The sequence below is a fragment of the Varanus komodoensis genome, unplaced genomic scaffold (genome assembly GCF_004798865.1).
Source record: "Varanus komodoensis strain SLA01 unplaced genomic scaffold, ASM479886v1 scaffold13_1, whole genome shotgun sequence".
NCBI lineage: Eukaryota > Metazoa > Chordata > Lepidosauria > Squamata > Varanidae > Varanus > Varanus komodoensis.
The window spans coordinates 9606435-9632350 of NW_025335408.1; the positions used below are offsets into that span (position 1 = coordinate 9606435).

Below are 25916 nucleotides of genomic sequence, written 5' to 3' on the forward strand. Positions count from 1 at the left end.
ATAAATCAAGATGTCTCTATGATTAGTAGCATTTTTACATTTTAGATTTGCTTTCTGTTGTCAGTTTGCCTGCCTGCTGAACATGTATTTGTAGGATGAAAGAAGAGCAATGCAGGAGTTATTATGCACTTTCTTCCTTACTGAGTGGTTGTCTTTCTCTGTAAGTCATAGTGCCAAACTAGGAACCTCAGAAGAGAGACTCCTCTGCAGAATCACTAAGGGTAACCATGCTAGGTCCCAAGAGTAAGTTAGCACTAAAGACATGTTCTTGTCCTCTGACAAATAGGTAGAAATGAAATCTGGGAAGCATCCAAAGGAAAAGCTGTTGTAATAGTGTCTGACTTCAGTGACTCTCGCAGAGACTGGGTACATGTATGTTCCAGTCATGACAAAGAGGTAAAATATCTAAATACCACAAACAAATGTCCCTCAGTATTGTTTGTCAAGGAACTGACTAGAGGGGAGGTGGCTCTTGGGGTTAACCCTAAATGGTCCCAAAGACCTAATGCAAGATGTGAGACTTGTTGAATCGATTAGAAGTGGTGGTCAAAACTACTAAACCGTGAATAGCTGTCCAATTCAAATTATATGTAAGCCGGAAATTGCCAAAGCAAAGCAAAGGGGATTTTTTCCAAAAAATGAGGGGACTGGTAAAATTAAAAAGGAAAAGTTGCAGGGAACAATTTTTTTTCAGAATGCTTGGGGTTTACTCAAAATCACAATGATAGAAGCTCAGCTAGAAGGAATATTGCAATCAGGAAAGATACAACCAAGTTCAAGAGAGATTTGACACATTCATGGATCACAGCAATGATGGCTACAAAGTAATAACAAATTAATACTAGTTTCTGGGGAAAAAGAGCAGGAGGGTATTACTATTGTAGTCATGACCTGCTTATATACATCTTATAAAAAACTAATTTGCCACTGTGTGAAGAGCATAAACTAATTTGCCACTGTGTGGACCAGATAAGCCCTTTAATCCAATAATTCTTGTTGTGTTCTTATTCCTAGTTGATCGGCCCTATAAAGAATACCTTTTGGTGCTGCTTATATAAGAAAGAATGGTTTCAAAGTACAAAAAGATCCAATTCAATTATTTAGAAAAGCCATATAATACAGTGTTCCTACAACCTCCTCAGTGCCATTAGTGGAAAGGTGTGGTCTTAAGGGATTGTAACATCAGAATACAAATGGGAGCAAGTTTTTGCACTTCCTTAGTGCAATGCAGCTATCTGCACATAGAAGGCTAATGCATCAGATGACGCCTATGCTAGAGCAGGCAGCCTTCTTAAATCACACACTTCCTCAAAGTCTGCATATATTAACTTTCTGAAACTGGATTCGGATCTAAAGTGGTGTTCAGCACAGTACAAACTGCCCAGGAAAGCTTGTAGAATCTCCTTTGTAATTTACCAAGGGGAGGTTAAGCAGGCTGTTGCTGGTGAGGTCTTTATAATGTATCTTGTCTTGAAACAGGATGGTGAACAAGATGAGTCATGGGGTCTTCTCCAGTTCTTCTCTAAATGCAGAAGGGGAATATTGTGACAAGTTAAGGACAATGTAGAGCCCAGTCTAAAACCAAGTGTCCAGATAATTTTGGAAAATCATTGAATATGCCTAAATAATCAGGTTTAAAAAGGAAAGACAAGAACAGCACATGCATGCCTGTAATTACCTAAGATAGCCAGCCAGTCGAATTATACTTACTAGCTAAAAGAAAAATAATCTTACACTTGCAGCAGTGAATGTTTGGCCATATGTTTCCAGCATCAACACTGCAGTGCTTTTTGCACCTCCAGTGTCATGACATGGCGTTGCTGACCACATTTGTGGTCACTGGCCCAAACCCACTTTTAATGCAGGATGGTTGCTCCATGAGAGATCACTGAGATCATGCTCAGCAAAAACATATTTACTGGTGACTGTGTTCAGTCTTTGGAGGCCTTTTTGTCGTCTACCCACAGATTCTTGACAGTGCTTTTTTCACTTACTTTTAGTAATTTTCCTAACTTGGAAAGAATCTACGTAGGCAACTTTTGTATTGCAGCTCTGATTCAGTGAAAGAAAAGAGACCATATGCCTCATTCATAATTTCAAAAGAAGTACTCATATATTTGAGGTTAGTGATAGCCTTGAGCTTTCTGCAGCATCCAAGATCCACATGATGAGTTGCTGAAGGTTTTCAAGTCTTTTCCAAAGGCACATAAAGAAGATCAGTTTTCAGTGACCTAACTGTGACTAAGGCGTAAGGTGCTGATGTCAACAAACAGTACACAAACAGCTGTAGTATTCAGTTTAGAGCTAGGCCTACTTTTGTACCATTATAAAATGGCAACCCAGATAATATCTTATGCTCCTTTACACTCTGTAAATCTTGTGTGGCTCATATTATATCATGTCTCTGAAGCAGATAATTCCATTATCTGCTGTGGAGGAAATAAGACACACCAGTTGCAGTTCATAAAAGCTAATAGCTCGCCTAGATAATACCATGTGCAAGTGTGAGATATCCATATTCCATGGCTTAGCAGACATCGATATGCCTGAAAGTGGCCATAAACAAAAGAAATAGAATGGTGTGACTGAGATGATCCAATATAAATAATAATAGCAACTATCAGGAAAAGCCAGACGATTGAGCTGTTTATAACCTCTAGCAATGGTGTGCAACATCTACTTCTAGTTTTTCATGCACTGTAGTTTGTTCTGCTTGCATGGTTATGCTTTGCTATTTCTGCCAACTCTCTTTTTGTTGCGCAGAACATGATCTGTTTACAGCTTTTTTTTTTCTTACTTCAGGTGTCTAAGAAGAGAATGATAAAGAGATTAAAATGTCCCCATGTATCGAGGGTGATTTCTTATGAGGGTCACCAACCAATACTCTGTCAGAGCACTCCCTTGCCTAGGACATTCCCCCTCCCCTCTCCCCACCCCACCAGCAACAGCTCACCCAGCAAACTTTTGCATCATGGTTGTTGCCACGCTTACTCCAATCTCCAGGAGCCAAGTTCCATTCCTCTCATTTGTCCGTCGCGCACGCACAGTACAAGCATGTGCTTAGAATGATACTAGGGACTTCGCAGGCATGCAGTGTGGCAGTGTGGTTCCCATGCATGGTCATCGCCGGTGGCCAGAGCCAGTCAAGGGCACAGGCTGTTACTCTGGGAGATAAGTGTCCAGGTGGAATGCCAGTAGCCAACCATGGAAGTCTTTAGTGAAGCAGCAGTGCTTGCACAAACCACCCCAGCAACTCTCAGAGGAGCGCTGCACTATATTTCTGTGGGTCAGAGGCCCCTCCCCTACTTTGTAGGCATGAAATCAAAGTTATTCTCTCCATGTCCCTTTTCTAAGAAATGGGTTGCTGTCTTGACTCCACCTGCTGTGGATACTTCACTCTACCTCCACCCCACCCACTACAGATGGGCATTTAGGTTACTCAGATACATAAAACATTCGGCCAACAGAGTGGATTATGAGCTTTGACATAAACGTTTTAAGTTCAGTATTTAGTTTCTCAACATTATCCCAAACAAGTCACTTCTAGCCTGCTGCTCTTGACAAAAGGAAAATACTGTGATTAGTTGGGAAGATGCCATCTACTGAATCAGATAATTGATCCATTTAGCTCAGTGTGGTGTACTCTAGCCTCCCCCAATCTCATCCCTTCCAGGTGTTTTGGACTTCAAATCTCAGCAGCCCCAGCCAGCACAACCAATTTTCAAGAATGCTGAGTTGTGTTCCAAAACATCTGGTGAGCATCAGGGTGGGGGAAGATAGCCTATTCTAACAGGAGGAACTCTCCACTCTTTTAGATTGGTTTTCTCCCCAACGTACCTTGAAATGTTGCTGCCAATTGAAGCTGGGGACCTTCTGCATGCTGTTGATCTGAACTGTGGCCCTTCCCACATGATTTTTTGGGTAACCAAGTAAGCTTAAAGTGCTATTGATATACCTAGTTAAGAAATACCAAATGGAGAATGGGAATTTGCATCTATCCTAGAAAACAGGGCGGGCCAGGGGGACAGCAATGTGGATCTTAATAATATGATACATAGTTTTTGGTTTTTTTAAAAAATAATGTTCATTCAGGAGCATCACGTTTCCTGTTGTCACGAGTGGCTCTTGGATGACATCCTCTCCTATAATAATATTTGATGTTTTCCCAAGTACTGAGTGGATTCATCCTTTTTGTGGCTCTTACAGTTTCTTAATTTTGGTTACATTGACATTATTTGCTTAGATAGGTCAGTCTGCCCTTCCACATGGCTTATAAAGCTTTAACAGTTCAAAATACTTTATTTTCTCCTTCTCGCCCCTTGTACAATTTTGACCTGCTTTGACAGATGATCAGCAGGTAAGGACCTGTATAGATTACTTCTGCAAAACCTTCCTGTCTGTGCAGATTAATAGCGCGTGCTTTGAGAGAAAGAATGCAATATTTACTGATCTAATAGGATACATCAGTGTCTATAAATCAAATAATTTGAATTTTGTCACAGCTTAACCAATGCAAAAAGGTATTAATTGTAAAATTGTGACTTGGAACCAAAGAACCACGTGAGCAATTGAGCTCCCATGTTCCATTCCTGGGCCCTGAGCTGCTGCTGGTGGTACTTTCAGAGTGCCTTCAGAATGACCAGAAAGGCAGTTTGAGAAGTTCCAAGTAATGAGAGGGGATTCAGTGGAAGTCAGAGATGTTAGGCTTGAGTGAACAGAAGAGCATTTTGCTGGTGTGAGCAGGTCTTTGGATCCAAGCCAGTAAGCCATTTAAGCAAAAATTGTACAGTTAGTATTCCTAATATGAGGCTTTTGATAATTTTTGCTAAAGCCCAGTTTAAAATTTCTAGAGATCAAAGATGCTGTTGAGTTTCTTACTATGAGCATTTGTACCTTGGTAACAATAGTATTCATCTGTAGCTAAATAATATTTTCCGCACAATCCTGTAAACAGCATATGGTCATATTCCTTTTGGATTGTTTAATTGTTTTCCTCCAAGGAAACTAAATTTAGCTTAGCAACTGTGCCTAAGTATCAATAGAACAATGTCTGGTGTGACTTGTTCTATAATGTTGCAAGCTGGTGAAAAACCTATTTCTTCAACCACAATTGATTTACTGTCCACATCAGAATTTTAAATATCACCATAGTCATGAGTCCTTTGAGTCTGAAAACCACATCAAAAATGAATAAAAAGAAAGAAATTTGCTAGGTTGGACTCTTGGTTGACCAAATTAGCTTGTTAGTTCTTTGTCTGAGTTTTGCCTGTGGATTCTAAAGGCCTTCCAAAGCAACTGGAAAAAATGAGCTTAATCTCAACAAAATAAATCAGTTGAAAAAATGTATTTTAAAAAATGTACGAGGGGTGTTCAATGTATTCTCGGTATCAGCATGAAGAAAAAGGAATAATAAATTGAAATAATTTTTATTTTTCAATTTAATCCCCCATAACTTCAATACATTTATTACATTTAGAAATTAACTTTTCAGTTCCCTGTAAAAAATACCCTTGTCTAAAAAATGTGCGTTAATTGCTGTCTTGAGCTCTTCATCGTCTGAAAATCACTTTCCACAAAGATCTTTTTTTTAAATTCAGGAATAGATAGTAGTCACTGGGGGCCAGGTCCGGGCTATAGGGTGGATGGTTTATTTCTTCGAAACAGACAGTCTCGCACAGCAGCCTTTGAAACACACGCCGTGTGAACGGGCATGTTATTGTGAAGAAGTAACACACCTGTGGTCAGTTTTCCCTGCCTTTTTTCTTTAATTGTCTCTTAAATTAAGCAGAGTGGTTATGTAAGATGCTGTGTTTATGGTTTCACCTTTTTTGTGTACTCGATCAATAAAATTCCCTTTGAGTCCCAAAACACTGTGGCCATGATTTTTCCAGCCGATGGAGTGACTTTGAATTTCTTCAGAGGGTCAGCACCTTTTTTATGCCACTGCATGGACTCCTGCTTACTTTCAGGGTCATAGTGATGAACCCAAGTTTCATCTCCAGTAACAATCCGGTCAAAATACTCGATGGATCTTCACCACAGAGCTCTAAAAACTCCCTACAGCACTCAACTTGCACTTGTTTCTGAGGTGCCATGAGTATTCGCGGCACCCGTCTTGCACAGACCTTTGAAAGGTTAAAATGGTCATGAAAAATAGTAAATATGGTACCAACGGATAGGTTTGTCATCTCTGCTAACATTTTGATTTTTATTCGGGCATCTTCCAATACAAGTTTCTCAATTTTTTTCACATTTTCTTTTGTAGTGGCAGTAACCGGCCCGCCCGAGCGAGGGTCGTCTTCAATGCTTTCTCTGCCCCTTTTAAATTAACTTGACCACTTTTGAACAGTAGATAATGAAGGTGCAGAGTCCTGGTAAACGGCCACCATCTCTTCGTGAACGATTTGTTGACTTTTTCCTTGTTTTGTAAGAAACTTAATCACAGCGTGGTGCTCAATTTTCTTCAACATTGTCAATCATCATGGTCATCTTTCACTGAGGGTTACTAGGGAACTAATGATCACACTAATTTGAAATTTTGCATGTATACCCTCAGATAGTGTCATTAGCTAATGAAATAATTAAATTACCCACATCAATAGCAAATCAACCCGATACCGAGAATACATTGAACTCCCCTCGTATTTCAATAAATGAGTAAAGATATCCTCAAACGCACCTGGAATTAAATAGCAATAGAAGAGAGAAATAAATTCCCACACAATTTGAAAACATTTCTTCTTATTTAAAAAACAAAAAAAAGTATGTTCCTCATCAAAAGAAGAAGAAAAGGTTCATAATACTAACTGGCATATTGCCATTTTATGAGGTGAAATACTATGAAGACTATATTTTAATACCTAAACTAGCCTGAAAGCAATTTTGGATTCATGTGTGGTTTATAAATTAATAAAATAAATATATAATAGTTCCATTTTTAAAACTGCTCCCTTAATTATTTGATGTAAAGCAAGTTTTTTTCCAAATTAATTTAATGAAATACTTTCTTATGTTATATTTCAGTATATTATACAATGCATTCTATATTAAAGGATCTGTGTATAAAATGGCTGTTTAATATATTAACTCTTTTTTAAAGGGTCATATTCATAATGGGCTTTCATGTGAAACTTTTGTAGCAAAAATTGTTTAATTAAATTCCCTGTGTTGGCAAGCGATATTCCTTTAATACAAATTTACTAGGGATTTTTAAAGTCCAGGCTGGTCTTTACAGGGCTAGAAGAGGCAGAAGACTTCAGGGATAACAGGAAAATCTGTACTGCCTCAGGAGAATGATAGGTTTCTTGTTGCTGCTTTTTCTCACTGAAGTTCCAGTTCCTGTAGCTTGTATCTCATGGGGTTGCCCTTTGGTATATATAAAAAAAATCTTGTATAGTTCATATGTAAATTTATGTTGATTCATTATGTGCTTTATTAACCTTTCTTAAAATATCTTTTGACAGGTTAAATCTGCAGTAATGAAGCCCTTTGCTATTTCTGCCTCAGGGATGATTTTATTTCTGTTCACCTTGGTTCAGAAGAATGACAGTAAATGTAAAGAAGCAGGTTCAAAGCAAGAGATAAATCTGAATGTCAAATATCAGCTCCCCAATTTCACTGCAGAAACCCCAGTACAAAATATAGTTCTGTACAAGCACCACATCTATGTTGGAGCAGTCAACAAAATCTATGTCTTAAATGAAAGCCTTCACAACATCTTTGTGTATCAGACCGGACCTGTTTTGGCAAACCCGGATTGTGCTCCCTGTGAAGAATGTAGACCTAACATAAATCAATCTGCGAATATCTGGAAGGATAATACCAACATGGCATTGCTCTTAGAAACATACTACAATCATCAACTCATCAGCTGTGGGAGCGTCGCAAAAGGAACGTGCCAACGCCATGTCATTCATCTGGATAATCCTGCTGACATTGGACATACAGTGCACTGTATGTATCCAAAAGTGATTGATAAGGAATCAGACCAGTGTCCTGACTGTGTTGTAAGCCCTCTAGGAACTAAAGTTCTGGTAACAGAAAAGGAAAGATTTGTATACTTCTATGTTGGGAATACAGTAAATAATTCATCTCAGCAAGACAATTTGCTGCATTCAATATCAGTTCGGAGATTAAAAGAAAGTCTGGATGGGTTTGAGTTTCTCACGGCTTACTCGTATATTGATATCCTTCCAGAATTCAGGGATTCATACCCCATTAAGTATATTCATGCCTTTGAAAAGGACCACTTTGTGTACTTTCTCACTGTCCAGAGAGAATCTCTAGACTCCCAGGCTTTTCACACAAGGATCATACGGTTCTGTTCTTTTGATTCCGAGTTGCGCTCATACATGGAAATGCCCCTTGAATGCATTTACACTGAAAAACGTAGGAAGAGGTCAAGCAAGCGGTCAAATGAGGTATTCAATCTTTTGCAGGCTGCGTATATTGGTAAGCCGGGTGCAGCCTTAGCCCGGGAAATGGGTCTCGATGTGAACGCAGATATTTTATATGGTGCTTTTGCTCAAAGTAAACCAGACTCTTCCGAACCAATTCATAAATCTGCTGTCTGTGCAGTCCCTATCAAAATCATTGATGAATTCTTTGGCAAGATTGTAGACAAACAAAACATGAAATGCCTTCAGCATCTGTACAAGACGAACAGCAACTACTGTCTGAACAGGGTAAGTGAGCATGGTGCTAATTAGTGGCTTTAATCAACTAATTATCCTACCCATCTTTAGTCTCATTCATATTGAGTATTCCATTATTCACTTCATAGCCCCATTGATTTCTGTTGTGAATAGTAAGTATTTTTCAGGCAAGTATTTTTGGCTGAAGTCCAGGGCCAATTGTTCCAAATTATTTAGGTTGTCCATCTAGATAAATAACAATTAGTGCTGGTTATAGCCACTGGCAATTCATCTTTGTAAGAAGCAGTTCCTGTAAATTGAATATGGAAGTCATTGGAGAACGCTTTAAGAAGTTAAAATTTGTATTGGTGTTAAAGCTCTCAGGAAGAAAAATCTTTGATGAATCTAATCCAGCATGCTTTTCATATTGGACCTTTATATTTTGACTTGTTTTTCCCTTCAGGGTAGTTCAAAACACTCATTTAAAACAGTAAATATCAACAGTAAATAATTAACAGTGAACAAATTGAAAAACAGTTACTAGAATTAAGCTTCAGCTGGTTCAAAATGGGACTGGCTGCCTATTAACAGGTACTTCTAGGCGGGATCATATAGCACTTTATCAGCTCAAATGGTTGAGTTCCAGGCCCTTTAAGGTGCTTGCAATGGCAAATAAAGCCCTAATCGGCTTAGGGCCTGTATATCTGAAGGAATGCCTTCTCCCATATATATCTGCCCAACCCCTAAGGTCAGCAGTGGAGGTCCTTTTTTGGGAGCTGCCTCTCTGGGAAGTAAGGAATGTGGCTACTATGGGGAGGGCCTTCTTCTGTGGTGCCCAGATTATGGAACCAGCTCCCAGAGGTGCACCTGGCACTGATGCTGTATACTTTTTGGCACCAGGCCAAGGCCTTTTTATTTTCTCAATGCTTTAATTGTTGGAATGTTTTTACTTTTATATTTTATCGTAATTGTGTCTGCTGTGGAATAATTACCTTTACAATTTATGTATTTTATTATTTTTTCTTTATTTTGAGTATTTTTGTTCCATTTATTAATTATTTGAATTCATTTAACTATTTAAACTTAATGTTACTGTTGTGCTAAGCAGAATTGCTATCATGTGGCCACCGTTGATATGTGGGTAAAATAAGGACAAGAAATTGGTAAATTGACAGCTGATAGATTTATTTACAATGGCCCTTTGCAACTGTGTTTATTTTGATGTTCTTAATGATGAAATACTTGTAGGATATCGTATTATTGTAACTATGAACATCTATATTTTTTAGCATTGCTTTTCTGTAAACCATTCTAGGAGCCATGTGTGAACAGCTGTTGAACAGCATATAGAAGCAATAAATAAATAAATGTAAAAATAAACAATAATACAGATATTAAAAGCACTTCTTGGCCACTGGATATCAATTGCAGTTAAAGTTTGGGTAAACATGATAGACCTAGTCTGAGGTCAGGTAGGTGGTGATAATAGCTCCAAGGAAATGTGTCTGAAAATGTACCGTTTTTTTCTGTCTATACGACGCCCCCATGTACAGGACACCCCCCACTTTTCTTACCCATCTCCGAGTGAGCAAGCTGCTGCTGCGCTCGCTGCCCCCGCATGCCGCCTCACCGCTCCCTCCCGTGCGCCCCACCTCGCCCCCCCGTGCGCATGCACGCCGCCTCGCTGCCTCTCCCGCCTCACTGCTCCCCCTGTGGGTGCGTTGCCACCCCCCTGCCTCCCCTCCGCCTCGCTGCTCCCCCCTCGCGTGTGCGCACTGTCTTGCCACCTCCCCAGTGCGCCCACAGTTGCGCCAGTCTCCCCCCCCAGTGCAACAGCAGTTCTCCTCTGTGCCCCCCCTTGTATAAGACGCCCCTCCATTTTGAAGTAAATATTTTAAAGAAAAAGTAGCGTCTTATACACGGAAAAATACGGTACTTTCAGAGTTGAGGTACCAGTACAGGTAAGGTTCTTTGTAAGATGCTATGAACCTAACTTCAGAAGGAAGATACACACACACACATGCACAGACACAGAAAAAAGGCTTTGATGAAGACCTTGGCTGGAAGGCAAGCAGAAAGGATAAAATGTAGTTCTGGACTTCGTATGGCAGCCTACTCCAGCCCATATTTTCCAGGTGCATAGAACAGCAACCTCTGTTCTGGTCAGCCAGCATAGTCATTGGAGAGCACCGGGAGGGGGAAGGCTCTATGGGACTTCAAGCACTGCTACAATTCGTGACCTGTAAATACTGGAAATGCGCTCATCACATTCCCTTTATATGGCAAGGGAAACATTTGCACAAAGTATATGCCGTCCGTGCATCAGTTCCCATTCACAGCTCAGTGTTTTGTTATCTGAATCAAAAGATGTGTAAAAAGAGAGTGAGAGGCCAGTCTGCTGCAAGTGGAGCTTGGGAAATGGAGTGGTGGACATGTTGAGGGAAGTGAAAGGCAGATTTCAAAAACCCACTCACAGGCTTCCTGGCAACTTAAACTACAGCACAATTCTATCTGTTGTAAGGTTTAGCATCATACTGTGCAAAGTGGGAGCCTCAGCAGAGCTAGTATCTGTCTCCCTGCTCCTCCCATTCTGCTTTTTAGTTAGATCCCCCCACCCTTTCCCTCCCAAATTTTGGCTACCTCATAGCCTAGCTTCTGCAGTCTTCCTTCCCTTCCTTGCCTCTCCGGAAAACCTCCAGAGAAGGCACTGTTCCAATTCCTTCTGTGCCTGTTGTGAGGTGGAGAGAGAACAAAGAATGCAGATGTTAGATCTGGGAAATGGAGGTATCCTATGGCCTGCCAGATGATGTCTAGGGGCCATAGGATGATTCTCTTAAGTAGTACAATGCAAACTCCCTCCTTCTTGATGGCCAAAATAGAAGACTTTTTTTGGCCCTTGTTTTCCATACCTGGCAAAAAAGTGGATTTATTGTAGGCTGTAAAATGTAAATTGGGCTCTGGATAAGGGAGTTCTATTCATGTAAACAAAGGGAGGGCTCTGCACCTCCAATTTAGAAAATCCTGTCCTTTGCTTACCAGTCCAAGTGAAGATATTTGCATAGAAACTGCTTCTATTAATTTCTCAGTTTAATCAACAGCCCAGGTATACTTAAATGCTTCAAGGTTGAATGACTTAAAATTTTAGCCTTAATGGAAGCTCTTTGTTATAGACAGTTTGGGACTTGTACATCGTGGCTCTAAAAGGTTTCTTTAAAAATATTTTCACACTTTCCAGGATATTATTTGTAGTGTGGCAGATACTACACAGCACCTGTAGCACTTGACTCAAAATTTGTCTTTTTCTCGGAGTTTAATTTCCTTTACTCATTTTTCATTTGAAGAAGCATCATTTTCTTAGATGCATTTTCCCCTCATAAACACAGGTTAGTTTTTGGCCTCTCCTTTTAGTGTTATTTTGGGCAATATTTTTCTTAAAATCCACCTAGATCTATCTAATCTTTCCAAATCATCTTATTAAAAAATATTGACAGAATCACTGGTCAGTTTCCATGCTCTGAAAAATCTTCTTTGCTAAAGGATATTTTTTGGTGTCTGCCAGTATTTTGCATATCACTGATGAATATATTAGGGAAGCTGAAGATTTGATTATATGAGCAACAACACCATTTCAAGAAATGTCATAAGCGCTTAAATCAGGGAGTTGGAGACCTTTGATGCATAATACTGATAACGAGTACTGTGAATAAAATGAATATAGGCTCTCTGTGCTATTCTTTTCATAAAGATGTATTCATTTGTTTCTCTCGATCTCTTTTTTTCCCTCCTCACTGAAATAGCAAGTTTTGTAAATACCTTCTGTTAAAAAGCCCACCAGAAAGCTTAGTAAAAATTGGCACAGTAAATCTTCTGAAACCCTACTTTATAGGACAGTTTATGATTGAATTGTGTTTTGAGGAGTTTAACATTGGTTTAGGAACTCTTAATTGCTGCTTTGTTCAGTATAGAAATGGCATGTTTTAACTGTGTTCTAATTTGTTCTGATTTGCTTGGAAATCATTAACCATACTTTTCAGTTCAGATGTAACAGGAAGCTATGATTACCTGTGGTTTCTTGGTTTGTTTCACTGCCCATGTGAAGAGAACAAAGCAGCAGCCATGCCAAGATGTTATTGTCTAAACTGGGGCAGTAGAATAACAGAGCAAGCCTGTGGCCCCTAGATAGCATCCAGGGGATCTTAGGGTTCTTTGGATTCCCAGATCCAAGGTTGGAGCTCTGACTGCGGAGCTGGGGATCTGGTCACCACTTCTGGTATTGAAACCAGCATGGAATGAATCACACCAGCTGCTTCTCTGAGGTTAGGAGCACCATTCAGGGTTGGAAAAGGAGGAGACTGCACCCCATCCTCTTTCCCTCCCCCTCCAAAGCATTTCAGCTAGACAGCCAAAACTGGCCATCTGCAGAGGGAGCAGCAGGGAGGTGAAGATAGCTTCAGTGTTTCCCCTGCTCTGCACTGGATGGCCATAAGCCTCTGAGTGGAGAGGCTTTCAAACATGGAAGATACCAGCCAAAGGATTGTGTTCTGAGTTGCTTAGGGTTATTTTTCCTTGATCTGGGCAGTATGTCTGCTTTGTCTGGGTCCACTTAGTTCAGAACTGGTTATTTTGCTGTCTGATTCCCTCTTGCCCCACACCACCACTGCATCCATATCTTGACCAGGGTTAACCCTATGGGACTACAGCCATACTATATGGCTGTGTGTGTGTGTATATGTGAGAGACAGAGCGCGTGCGAGAGAGAGAGAGAGAGAGAGAGAGAGAGAGAGAGAGAGAGAGAGAGAGAATTTTTTAGGGCAGAGGTTCTCAAAGTTTCCGGGCTTGGAATTCTGAAATGGTGCCCTGAACACAGCCACAAAAGGGTTTCCGTGATGCATGGCAGGAGTGCTTCTTTCTCTTCATATGTAAAGGCCTGTGTGCTTTCTTTCTTTTTCTGATTCCAGTACTGTAGATATTGGGTCCACTTCTCCCAAAATAGGGCATTCTAATATGGAGGATTTAGACTCTGAATAAGAAGTGGAAGAAGAGGCAGGGTTGGAATGCCGAGCTAAATTACCAGGATCAATGAGCTGTAAGATAAGCCAAGTTACTGGTGAGAACCAAACCTGCTCCTGTTCAAGGGGAAACACACTGGAACAGTGAGGATCAGATCAGGACAGGCGTGGCTGTATTAGTCTAGTGGTTTTATACCCATTACAACTGATGGCCCATCTGGTCCACAAGCAGTGCAAACCTTCCCAAGGGTGGAACCAAACCTGTTCGGTGGAGAAGGGAGAAGTGAATTCACTACATAAATACAATAGTAAAACAGTGAAACCCCTTAATTCTTAAGAAAGATGTAAGCCGCAAAGCAGCTTCCCTCACCTAACACTCTCCAACCTCCTTCTTAGTAACATACAAGTACTCTGCAATGCAAGATTTAAAGGTTAGGGAGAAATATAATTTGGTAACTGCTATAGAAAAATAAAAATATATTAAATAAAATGAATAATAAACACTTTGTTAACAGCACCAAAGAAAGGCATTCCCATAAAATCTATACTATGCTTTCAAGGTACGCTCAAGTTTGTGATCTTTAATCAGTACACACAGGTTGGTGATAAAAGGACACATTCCAGTAACGGAAACTTTATCAGCTAAATTTATCAGGGTGTGTTATACCAAAAGATAAACCAGCTGTGTGAATATTTCTCATGGTAAGGATATGCTTGTAAAACATTTTACTGATTTCAGTGGGAAAAAATGGTCTAGTCATACTAGGTCATGGATGTCCCAATTTGACTACTGTGATGTTTTGTATATGGGATTCCCAGAAATCCTACTGTTGAGGAAGTGGCTCCCAGACTAGAGCAGGTTGCTTGGGGCATGCAACAACAATTTTATAAACAACTTAATTAGTGTCTGTTGGACTTCTGGACCTAACTTGGTGTATGAGTTGTGGTGAAATGGCCAGCAGCCCTTTAGTTTGCTACTACCAATTTGGCCCAGTTTTGAATCAAGGTAGAGCTCTTTTAACTGTCTACCTGTTCAGCATCTGCTTTCTTGAGCTATTTAAATATTCTAAAAAAACCCCCTTACCTCACTGAATATAGTTTGACTTTCCCTGTCAGTCTAGGAAAGGGAAAGTCAAACTAAGAGCCAATACTACGTTGGACAGCAATGTGTAAGTTATGCCACAATACATAACACCACAACCTATATCAATTATATACTGTTTCCAAAATGCTAATCTAAAATACAATCATAGGCATTTTTGTCACATTAATTTGAACCTTTACACCTCTAAATACAGTGTGCATAACAAAGGACATAATCTGCCAAGAACTTCTCTGTATAGGAGCAGTACTCAGTGGCGTTTGCTCATTTGAAAGCTCTTCACTCCACTAAGCAGAGGGAAAAGACTAGAGAGCATTTGAGGAGGGGAGGTTGATTTAACCTAGTTTCATCGAAACTAAAAGCTGGGAAGCTAACCATCCTGGAAGCTTCTGAATCATAGCTGTGGCATTTTTGTGCCACACTCATGGTGGAAAACTTAATATGAACAGATTCAATGTTAGTCATTTTCAGCATGTGTTTTTTCAAATGAAGGATGCAAGGTATTTCACAGCAGAAACAGTTAAAATAATCAGACTTTTTAGTTTTAGGGTTTCTCTGAGTGTGTGCATTCCTCAGTGGAAGGTGTGGCAACTGCCCGCTGTCCTCAGCTTGTTGTCGGCACCAAGAAAGCACGTAAAAAGAACTTTAATTTTACTGCCTCTTTGCTTCACTCTGCCACTCTGCCATGACATGATAAACTAGTCACTGTTACTGTCAAACAAAGATGCAAATAGGGGAAGAAAAGATTTAGGAGTGTGAAATGAAGGCAAGGGGGTCCCCGAAATGAAATCAAGAGAGACTGTGAAATAAACATGCAGTGATATTTCTTTACAAAAATGATAGATGAGAGAAATTGAGTTATGCTTATTTTGGAATGGGAGAAAATAATTGCAACCTTCTATCAGGAAACCGCAAAGACCTTTATTGATCTGTTGTCCTAGGAATACGTCTAGTTATATTTAATAAAATAGAGACAAATAACTGCTTCAAGGTTCTGTAACTATCATCTCTCATTTTCATAATAAATTTTTGACAGGATTAAAAATTTCCCTTTTCCTTATCATAAATAGTTGGCGTGACTTGTTGCATGCTACAGAAATGAATTGCACTTTGCAAGTAAGTAAGATGCAGGCCCACACACTGAGGAGAAAGTGTGTGGTTTTCTCGTTTATTAATGCTTTTTTTTTTGCAATGTTTTATAAAACTATGTAATACGCAAGACTCTTTATGTTTGAATGTGAAAATACATCTGCTCTTATCCAAAACTGGTACAAAAGCTAACAAATGTAATTGAATCTGTGATATATATATATATATATATATATATATATATATATATATATATATATGTGACAAATTTCTTGTGTAGACAAAGCAGCAGATTTCCCATTACAAGGTCCCAGTAGAGTTGTTTGGGTCCTGTGATCCAATTACAGATGAAAGCAGTGCTAAATCGGCTCGGATTCACCACCTTCCTGCTTTTAACCATCTTGACTGCTATTTTGCATCCCAGAATTTCCTCAGTATTCAAGTTTTAATGCTAAAGCATTGTCAGCCACCCAGAGAGCTTTGACTATTGGGTGGTATAGAAATGAAATAATGTTGAAATGGGGCATCCTTCTAAAAGTGCCCTCCTATGTAGATTTATTTACTGATTCCCTGGGTCCTCAACATTTTCTGAGGAACCAGGGTTTTTTTAGATTCTGAGATTCAATGCTAGAGTGTGTGATCTGACCTCAGGCCTGGGAATCAGAGCTATGTCCCCTTGCTTCCATATGGCTGGGGCAGAAAGAACTCTCTGAAGTTGGGAAAGCAGCTTTGGGAAGTGATGGAAGGGAGCATGGGAATGGGAGGAAACTAGGGAGTCAAAATAAAAGGTATCCTAGGGTCTTTCTCGCCTCCTCCCTCCCTCTGCAAAACACTGGTGCTAGACATTTGAACAATGTCCTTCTAGTGAAAAAGCACCCGCCTCCCAGTTTGAATCTGATAAGCATGAACCTCCGTGTTGGGGCATTTACATGCATCTCCATAGGATCACACTCTTGACTGGAGAGTCAGCCACCTTGAACACTGTGGGAATTACTTTTGAATGCATGCAGACACACACAAGATTGCACACTAGAGCAACCGGTACAATAAGCAATTATCATTCTTTAGGTTCGTGAACTTTTGGAGCTAGCTAGTGTTGGAGAGCACAATACATCTTTGTTTGTTTTTTTTTTAATTCCACTGCTTTAAGTTTTAAGTAACAGTTCTAACTTTGAGTAAGAGATGAAGAATTTATTTCCTCCTTCACAACTAATCTTCATCTATTGAGCACTCTGTTTCACTCTGCCCTGTACATTTGGAAAAAACAACAGACTGTAACCAGATCTGCAATCCTGCAAAAATACATAATAAAAACAAATATGCATATAAGACAGATTTGCAGGTCTTGACATGTCATCCAAACCATTTTAGTTACTGCTTTGAGCTATAGTTATTTGTCATTTGGGATGTGTCAGATTGATCTGTGGTGCTGGTACTGCTTGCTGGCTCGGAGCATTGTGCCATATACAAATAAGTATATTTAGATAAAGTATATTTTATGTAGTTTCTGCTTCCCTGTACTAGATTCCACCCAAGCACCAAAATTTTGCAACATCAGGACAAGGAAAAGTCGCTTGCATTTAGATTATGAGGAAATAATTAGATTCCATGTCTACATTTACTATAAGTGTGAATCATGCTAAAACTAGAACGAGCGTGGAAAATTTGTGAAAAACAGCTTTGTGAATCCTGCAAATGTGTATCTTCTCTATTGACCGGTTCAATCAGTAGGGCTGATCGTTAGCTTATCCCCCATCTCTGCTCATGTTCAGTAAACATGAAGTCACAGCTGGTATTTCTGACATCAGCACACCCAGTGCCTGCAACACTAGTGGGTTTAGACATAAACAGCCCCAGCCCCCCTGCTGTTTCAAAGTTGCTTGATTGTACCCCATAGGCTCAGACTCTGGTTTACAAACTTTATTTAAACAAGGGCTTCTATACAGACTCCTCTCAGACTGTGACCACACTGTTCCCAGGCCAGAAACAGTGGGCATTGACTTTAACTACTTCCTGGCCCTTCCCAGAAAGCGCAACCCATATATCACTTCTCTCTCTTGAGAAACAAAATAATTAAAAGTAAACCAGAACTTTACAGTTTTTCAGGTACATGGGTCCAGTGTGTTTGAGTTCAGTGATGACCACTTTCAGCTGCCATCTTTTGTTCTGGTGGCCTGTGCACTCAGACTTTATTTCCTAGGTCTCTACCATAGATAGCATACAGCATGGATTCCTTACTTTCCCCCTCCCCCAGGATTCTGTGTTGGTTACATATTCTGCTATTTTTGTCCTAGGTTAAAAACTAAAAACTTCCAGCAATTTTTATGGGTAAAATTATTTGATCAAATAATTTTGACCAGTGAATAGTGGTATATTTTTATCAATATTTTGTTTTGTGTAAAATATATGGTACCCTTTTGGTGTTGGTGATCTCTGCGCTTTGTTTTAAAACTTAATGCTGAGGAAATGGACTAACTACAAAGATTGTATGGGTGCATTATATGTATATCTGAATCAATACTATTTACTTAGTGCTAATGCACTAAACAGATTACAAGAACTGATGCAGTGGTAATCAATATCGAAAGTGAATAATACTATAAATGATCACTGAAAACAAAATGTGTGATGTTTTTAATTTGGATTAGCTAATTACATCAACATTTGTCTCTTTTTATGTTACGTAATGCACTAGTAGCATAATCATTTTTCCTCCATAGCTTTATCAGTAAATGGATATTTTGAGTTTCTGGAAATATAGCATGTTAAATTTTTAGCTGATGCTTCATTTTACTGCAGTTTACTATGTGCTTTGAACAATTGCTTCTCTTGATTTGAATGAGCTGAATTTCTGATATTTAGGGAGCATATTTAAGATCTACCTTTCACTGATCAAAGTGCTCCGGTCATGAAAGATACCCTTGCCTGATACTCAAGGATTGGCCCTCAGCTCACCACATTAAGCAGGTGCTACAACTCTCTTGTAGCATTTTCAGGGGACTGAAAGGTCTTTTGTAAAATGGAGGGTAGGGAAGCCGGCATTTGCCTCTTCAGTTGCATAGGCTTAACTCTGGTTCCAGTCGTCTGTGTCTATGGAGATGGGAACCCTCACTTTCCAGGACCTCCTACTGACTTAAAAGCATCTCAGTTAACACACTCATTGTCTTAACTAAAATTGTTCACCAATTGGGAGCTGGCTTGATTTAGAGGATTTGAACTAATTTCTGCAACATTGACTAGATGGCTTTAGAGAGATGAGATGCTGACCAGATAATCGCACCTTGTGGGGTTGTTCAAGATAAAAATGAGGAGAGAGCTGCCACATATGCTACTTAGAACTCTGTGGCAAAAGAGTAGAATATAAGTGTAACTCATGCACAATGTAATTGCACAACTTAAGTCACATTACATTGCAAACTATCCAGTGTATTTATAACTCAGACGATCCTGATGTGCCTGACATATAATTGGGCCCTTTGTTTCAGGGGGACAGTGCAAGAGGAGCAAGCCTTCCCTCCTCACTGCTTCTGGGAGGACTTGTGAGATTGCAGTATCCTTTTTGGAACTTAAAACATTTCCTAAGGCCATGGAAAGCAGTTGTTACTTGTTCCACAATATCTGTTCTGACACACAAAAACTCCCTCTGAGAACATATTTTTGATCTATTCTGGACTGGGTTGTGCTTCTCCTAAAATATAAGGTTCACAGCCTCGGAATGCTCTGGATCCTGAGTTATCAGATAGACTTGGTTTCCAGGAGTGCTTTTTTTTTTTAGCTTCAACTGATCTATCAGCTGCGTCCCTACTTGGATGAGCCAGACCTTGCTACAGTCATCCATGCACTGGTAACTCCCTGCTTGGATTATTGTAATGCACTCTACATGGGGCTGCCTTTGAAAACAGTCTGGACTTTGTAACATGTCCAAAATCAGGCAGCACGCCTGCTTACTAGGACCGGCACTCATGATCAAATCATGCCAGTCCTACTGGCTGCTGGTTGCTGTCCGGGCTCAATTCAAGGTGCTTACAGTAACATTTAAAGCGCTAAATGGCTTGGGGCCTTGGTTCTCTGAGCAAAGCAAAGCTCAGGGAACCAAGATTCAAGCTGGATGCCAGGAGTACCTCCTGATGGTTAAGACCCCTAGGGTATAGAATGGGCTTCCACAGGAGGTGGCTGAAGCCCCATCCGTGAGGGTGTTTAAGGATAGGCTGGACATGCACATGGTAGGCATGTCATGAGTGGAGCCGGCTGGGACCAGGGGCCAGAATAGATGGCCCAGAAGACCCCTTCTCACTCATTCTGTCCCGATATTTTTGTGTTTCTATATAAAGGAATGCCTCTCCCCTGCCTGGTCATTTGGTCCTCATCTGAAGCTGTCTCCCTCATTTCTTCCCCAAGGAAGTGAGAGGGGAGCTTGCAAGGAGGAGAGCTTTCTCAATCATAGCACCCACACTTTGGAACTTGATTCCAGTAGAGAAACGGTTGGTCCCTACCCTTCTGGCCTTTAGGCGCCAATTAAAGACATGTCTGTTTCATAGTTATCTTGATTAGGCGATCTCTTGGCTTTTTATTGCTGTTTTAATCTTATTTTTATGTTAATGCCCTTCTGCCAACTTGTTCCAATTTTAATGCTAGATTTTGATACGATAAATTTTAATGATATTGTTTTATTTTTGGGATATGTATATACATTATTTTTATTGTGTATATCTTGGTTTTTTGATAGTTTTTCATGAGTCTCCTCTTCTCCAGATGACCACAGTTACATTGGAACAGCAATGAAGAAGCTGTGGTGGGAAATGGAGAGCGGGGTGCTTGTTGGCAAAGTTAAAATACAACCTGTCAAACGTTTCCATGGTGTGTAGGGATCTTCCTAATGAAAGTTGGGCTTTCATTTACCCTTTTCACAGCAGGATCCAGGGATTTGGGTGGATCATGTGCCCAAAAGCCCTCTTAGCTGATATCTAAGGAACATGAAAATTCCCAGGGATTCCATCTGTGGGGCTAATTACTTTTTGACAACACTCAACTGACAAAGAGGACTCATTCCTATAAACAGAATCTATGGGAGTTTTTGAAGATTCTCACTTCCTTGTATCATATGAAGAATAAAGTAAGATTAATCAAGAGGTTGCCTCTAATATATCTACAGCTTACTTTCACTGTTTCATGCTTTGAATAATGTTGCCTTGATTTTCACTGATTTTTAAAAATTCATAATAATGTACAGATTGCTATGAAAAAATTCATTTCCTGCTTAAATATTAAGCTTATTTGTGAAGAGAATATGGATAGAAACCACAGAAATGCTTGACTTCTAAAGCATTAAGTCATTAGAGTCTCTGCAGGAATAGCATGCAGCCTAAGATAATACAGTCTTCTTCAAATTTATGCTTTATGCTAAAAAATTAAGATTCTAAGGGTGCAATGAACAATTTTACAAGGATGCTTAATTGTCATAAATATTTTGCAGTTGCTTAAGTTCAAGTTTTGATTCTAAGTTTCAAACTTCATCTCAGAATTTTGAAATGTTTATATATGCACAGTGATCATTTCTACCAGCTTAGTTTACAGAGTTCGACTTAAATTATTATGCTTTACTTGAAAGTGGGAAAGCAAGATTTCTGTTCTGTTCAAAACTCCGTTTTACTATGTAGGGTGGATTCAGAGAAGATATGCTTGTTTGTTTTTCCTTTTAATATGTATTTTTATATTTATATTGTGTTGCTTTGTGTATTTTTATAGAAAAATAGGCTATCCATTCATTTATAACAAAAAGAAGAATATTTTTCCAACTTGTCTCACAACAATCCTATGAAGTTAAAAGTAAAGTAGTGCTCACTCCCCAGAAGAAAGACAGAATAAAATTGTTATATAGACCATAACTCAAGATCTTCTGAGTAGATTTATTTAAAAAGTTGGTGGTTTGTACCTTGAAGATTAGTTATTTCCAGCCAGCTATAAATTATTGTATGAGCAAGCAAAATACAATTTGACTTCACATCCAGTTTGGACATGAAACATTGCCTGTATTTCATTGCATTCCAGTTTGTACCTACAATGGATAATTTTTTCCTGAATGAGTCACAGATGAACTCTGTACTTTTTGTCATGCGCATGAAAAGAAGATGTAACAGTGAACCACATACTTGTAGGGCCCTTTGCTGAACTTCAATATGTGTGAGATATCTCACTGGAATTTGGCATTGGATATATGAATGTGGAATCCAGGGATAATGGCATTTTCCATGTTATCAGTTAAAGAACTAGTTTGGGAATCTATGTGGTGGAGGTAGTGAGTTGAACTTGAGTTCTTTAGAGTTAAATCAGATAGACCTATACCAATTAGGCCATACAGTTATCTACGGTAGGCTGACGGATAAGATCTTAAGTAAATAGATTCATGAACTTGAACTTTAGAAGTGGCAGTGTTTTCTACAATCAATTTTTAGTCTCTCTTTTCTATCCAAAGTAATTTTGCATTTTTAGCATAATTATATATTAAACAATTAATGTACAATAAGCAATTAAATATACATTAAATATAGTGGTTATAAGAGAAAGGTAGAATCTTAACGCTGATGTCAAAATGCATCACTGACAAAATTCACAAAAGTTAAGTCATGATGTTCATATTTACCTTTACCATAGTTCCTGAAAATGTCATAATGCCACGCAAATGCCTTCTGTTGCATTGGTATGGCTATATATGTACTCCAGGCAGCATTTTTTTTCTTAAGAATGTTAACACATGCACTAACATTCTAGATGGGAAATGGCATGTAAAGCTCAGCCCTTTATTTATAGTCACCTGCGGTTACTATTGATACTTCATGCTGGAATGGCTGAGCAAAATGTTCCTTACATCATTTAAGAAAATGTTTGTTCCTTAATATCATTTAAGAAAATAATAGTGTGATCTATGAAGATATATAGGATAATAGCCACAAAACATTCTGGTTTAATTTTAAACACAATATATTTAAATATACCCTTGTGCTGTTCCACACACTTGCGATCTTATTCAAATGTTGATATACTTTCACCAGGTCACCTTAGGCAAGTTGTTGTCTCTTTGCTTCAGCTCCAGTCCACCTGGATATTCCGTATGGAATTTAATAATGTGGACTTACTGTATAGAATGGTTGTAATTATTACAGCTAGATAATGCATATAGAAGCACTTGGAATGCCTTCCCAACCTGGTACCTCCAGATGCGTTGGTCTACAGCTCCCCATCATTCCACGCCAGCATGCAAATGGTCAGGGATATAGAAATTATCTGGAGGGCACCAGCTTGGGGAAGGCTGCACTAAATAAATTAGTAGTGGTAATAGTAGTAATGATAAATCATCTCCTCTCTGCAGCTCTTTGCATGCCCCCAGATTTGCTTGAAAGAGTCCCCTAGAGCTCCTGGAGCACATTTGGATAGAGTATAGGAAGAAGAAGTATACCACCCAAGCACTCCCTTTTACATGGTGGAATGAGACCAGTGGATACAACCCTTGTACCAGCAGTGGCTAGAATCCTCAATTTACCCTGCAGAATTTTGTTGCAGTCCCACTTACAGCTTTCTAAGTTAGTACTAGGTAAGCAGCAGAGCAAAATTCTTCTGATAAAAACACCAACTATATCCTAACAATTTTCCAGCCCACGTCCCAAACACAAAGTAACTGATTCCATGAGATGTATTTGTAATATGATATATAAATATTAATACATTGCTGAGTAAGCATACCTGTTGCAACAATATAGTCAGTACTGTGATCATCTTGTATTTCTTTCATGCTGATGTGAAGTGACCTTATACCCTGATAAGCTGAGGCAAGGCCAGTAGACAGTCGTATTTAAAAAACTTGATTTCAAGCTGAAACTAGAAATAACAATATTTTATTGTCATTCTGATTTGCTACTGAAGGCCTGTTGGAGGGGTCTAGGAAATCAAAGGACATCTCTACATTGGTTCTTCAGTAAGCAATCAATCATGCCATAATCTACCCTAATTTTAAAAGAAATCCTTAAAGTTAATAAACAATGAAGAAAAATGAGCTCAGTATTGATTTTAGAAGACAGTTGTGTTTTGTTATTTCTGCTCTTATTGTGTACTGCTCTATTTCATATTCTAGATCTGAGGCATATCATATATACTTTCCAATATTAAATTGCTTATTGACAGCTAAATGGTCCCTGTTTATTATCTGAAATAGAAGATGGAAGCATCAATAGTAACTTAATTCCCAGTTAACAGATTACCATTGAATTGCCAATACAATGTGGATGTGTTCTTTTCGAAGGACTAACTTATACTGTATTTTTCTGGGAATAATTCTCTAGAGAAGAAAGACACATATTTCCTGCCAATGTATTAGAGAATTAAAAAATGAACAAATTATTATGATACTAGCTATGGCAATATAAAACAGAGCTGGCAAGTGTAAATTTAAATAATGGGAAGTAAAAATATTTCCAACCTAATTAAATTTACCTACTTTCATGATTTTGTGGCAGCCCAATACAACCTTTGTGTAACCTAAAGAAAAGAGAAGCAGCATTGAGACATTCAGATACTGATGCTGCTATGGAGAGATACTGGACTTGTCATGCTGGTACAGAGCAGTCTACCTATTCTAGCATGCAATAAACAGCATATGATTCTTAAGGCCATTTTATTTGGTCTGGAGGAATGCAGAAAAAAACACAACACATTTTCATTTCTGAAAGCAAGTGTCTAGGACTTACTTATCTCTGTATCTGCCCCCTGTGGACATTTCTAATCAGGACCCCAAAGAAGGATTTTAAAATTGACTTTTTTTCATAACCTGCTTCAAGCACACATACACACACACACGAATGTTAGAACACAATGCTATGCATATTGTGTCGGGGGAAAAAGTCCCACAGCTCCAAGCATGCTCTAACCGGCATAGCTGCCTGAGTCAAGCTGTGAGTTGTAGGACACCATTCTGTCTGAATGCACAAAGGGCTGTGCCTCCCATCTGTTACAGGCCAATCTGTTATACCATTTTAGCAGGAAAATAATATCTTGGATAAAATGAGAAATTATAGCAAAAGATGCTTCCCTAGGGATTTTTTTTCACTCTTAGAACTTGTGCTTGAGTTTTTCCAAATACTTATTATTGTTGAAAGGAGCTTTCCAGAGTTGCGTTCAGCATCAGCTGATCTGAAGGCTGCAGCCTTGAGAAGCATCCTTGGGCTGTCTCAGCATCTGACTTGCATCTTGTGCTGGACCAGCAAGACAGAAGGGAGAGTCTGTTGGTGTAACATCCACCCTGTGACCTAGTCTCCCTTCCTGAGCTGAGGGAGTTGTCTTAGCTGTGATGTTGAGGTGCCCCCAGACTGCTGGTCCTGGGGAATGTTAACATCCATGCTGAGAGTGCCCTATTGGGGGAGCTCAGCATTTCAGGGGCTCCATGACAACCATGGGATTGTTCCATCATGTGTAGTAGAGTACAATCTAGATGTTGTTGTTGTTGTTGCTTTCCCCCCAGCCAGACATGGGGATAGTGATCTGAAGGTAGGAGACTCCAAGTTGGTTCCTTTGTCATGGACAGATCACTGCCTGCTAAGATTGAGATTAATAGTGACTTTTCCCCTCTGCAGAGGTAGGGGCCCATTAAAATGGTCTGTCCCTGGAAACTAGTGGATCTGGATGGTTTCTAGATGACTCTGGAGGGCTGATGTTACTGATGATTCTGTAGGATCCCTCTGGAATACAGAGATGACCTGGAGGGTTGACATGATTGCTCCTGAGCACCCTCTCTTTAGTACAGCTTGTACATCTCTATGATATACTCCAAAGCTGATAGGGATGAAGCAAGTCAGGAGATGTCTTGAATGCTGATGGAGGAACACTACTAGTGGATACAATCAAGCCTATAGTAGAATATATTTGGAGGCAGTGAGAGCAGCAAAAAACAATATTTGACTGCCTCTTCGTGGTTCACAAAGCTCCATTTTATCCCCACAGCCACAACCTTGTGAAGTAGGTTAAGCTGAAAATGAGTGGCCCAAAGTCACCCAGTGAGCTTCATGACTGGATCTCCCTGGTCCCCAGTCCAAAACT

General features: G+C 39.4%; 1 protein-coding gene across 1 annotated transcript in view; it reads left to right on the forward strand.

Annotated features, from left to right (window-relative positions):
- MET (MET proto-oncogene, receptor tyrosine kinase) overlaps positions 1–25916 on the forward strand; it is a 108648-nt gene that overhangs the window by 22607 nt on the left and 60125 nt on the right. The window contains exon 2 of the mRNA XM_044423084.1: positions 7464–8684. Within this exon, the coding sequence (XP_044279019.1) occupies positions 7479–8684 (1206 nt within the window). The 5' untranslated portion in view covers positions 7464–7478. The remainder of the gene's footprint in view (positions 1–7463; positions 8685–25916) is intronic.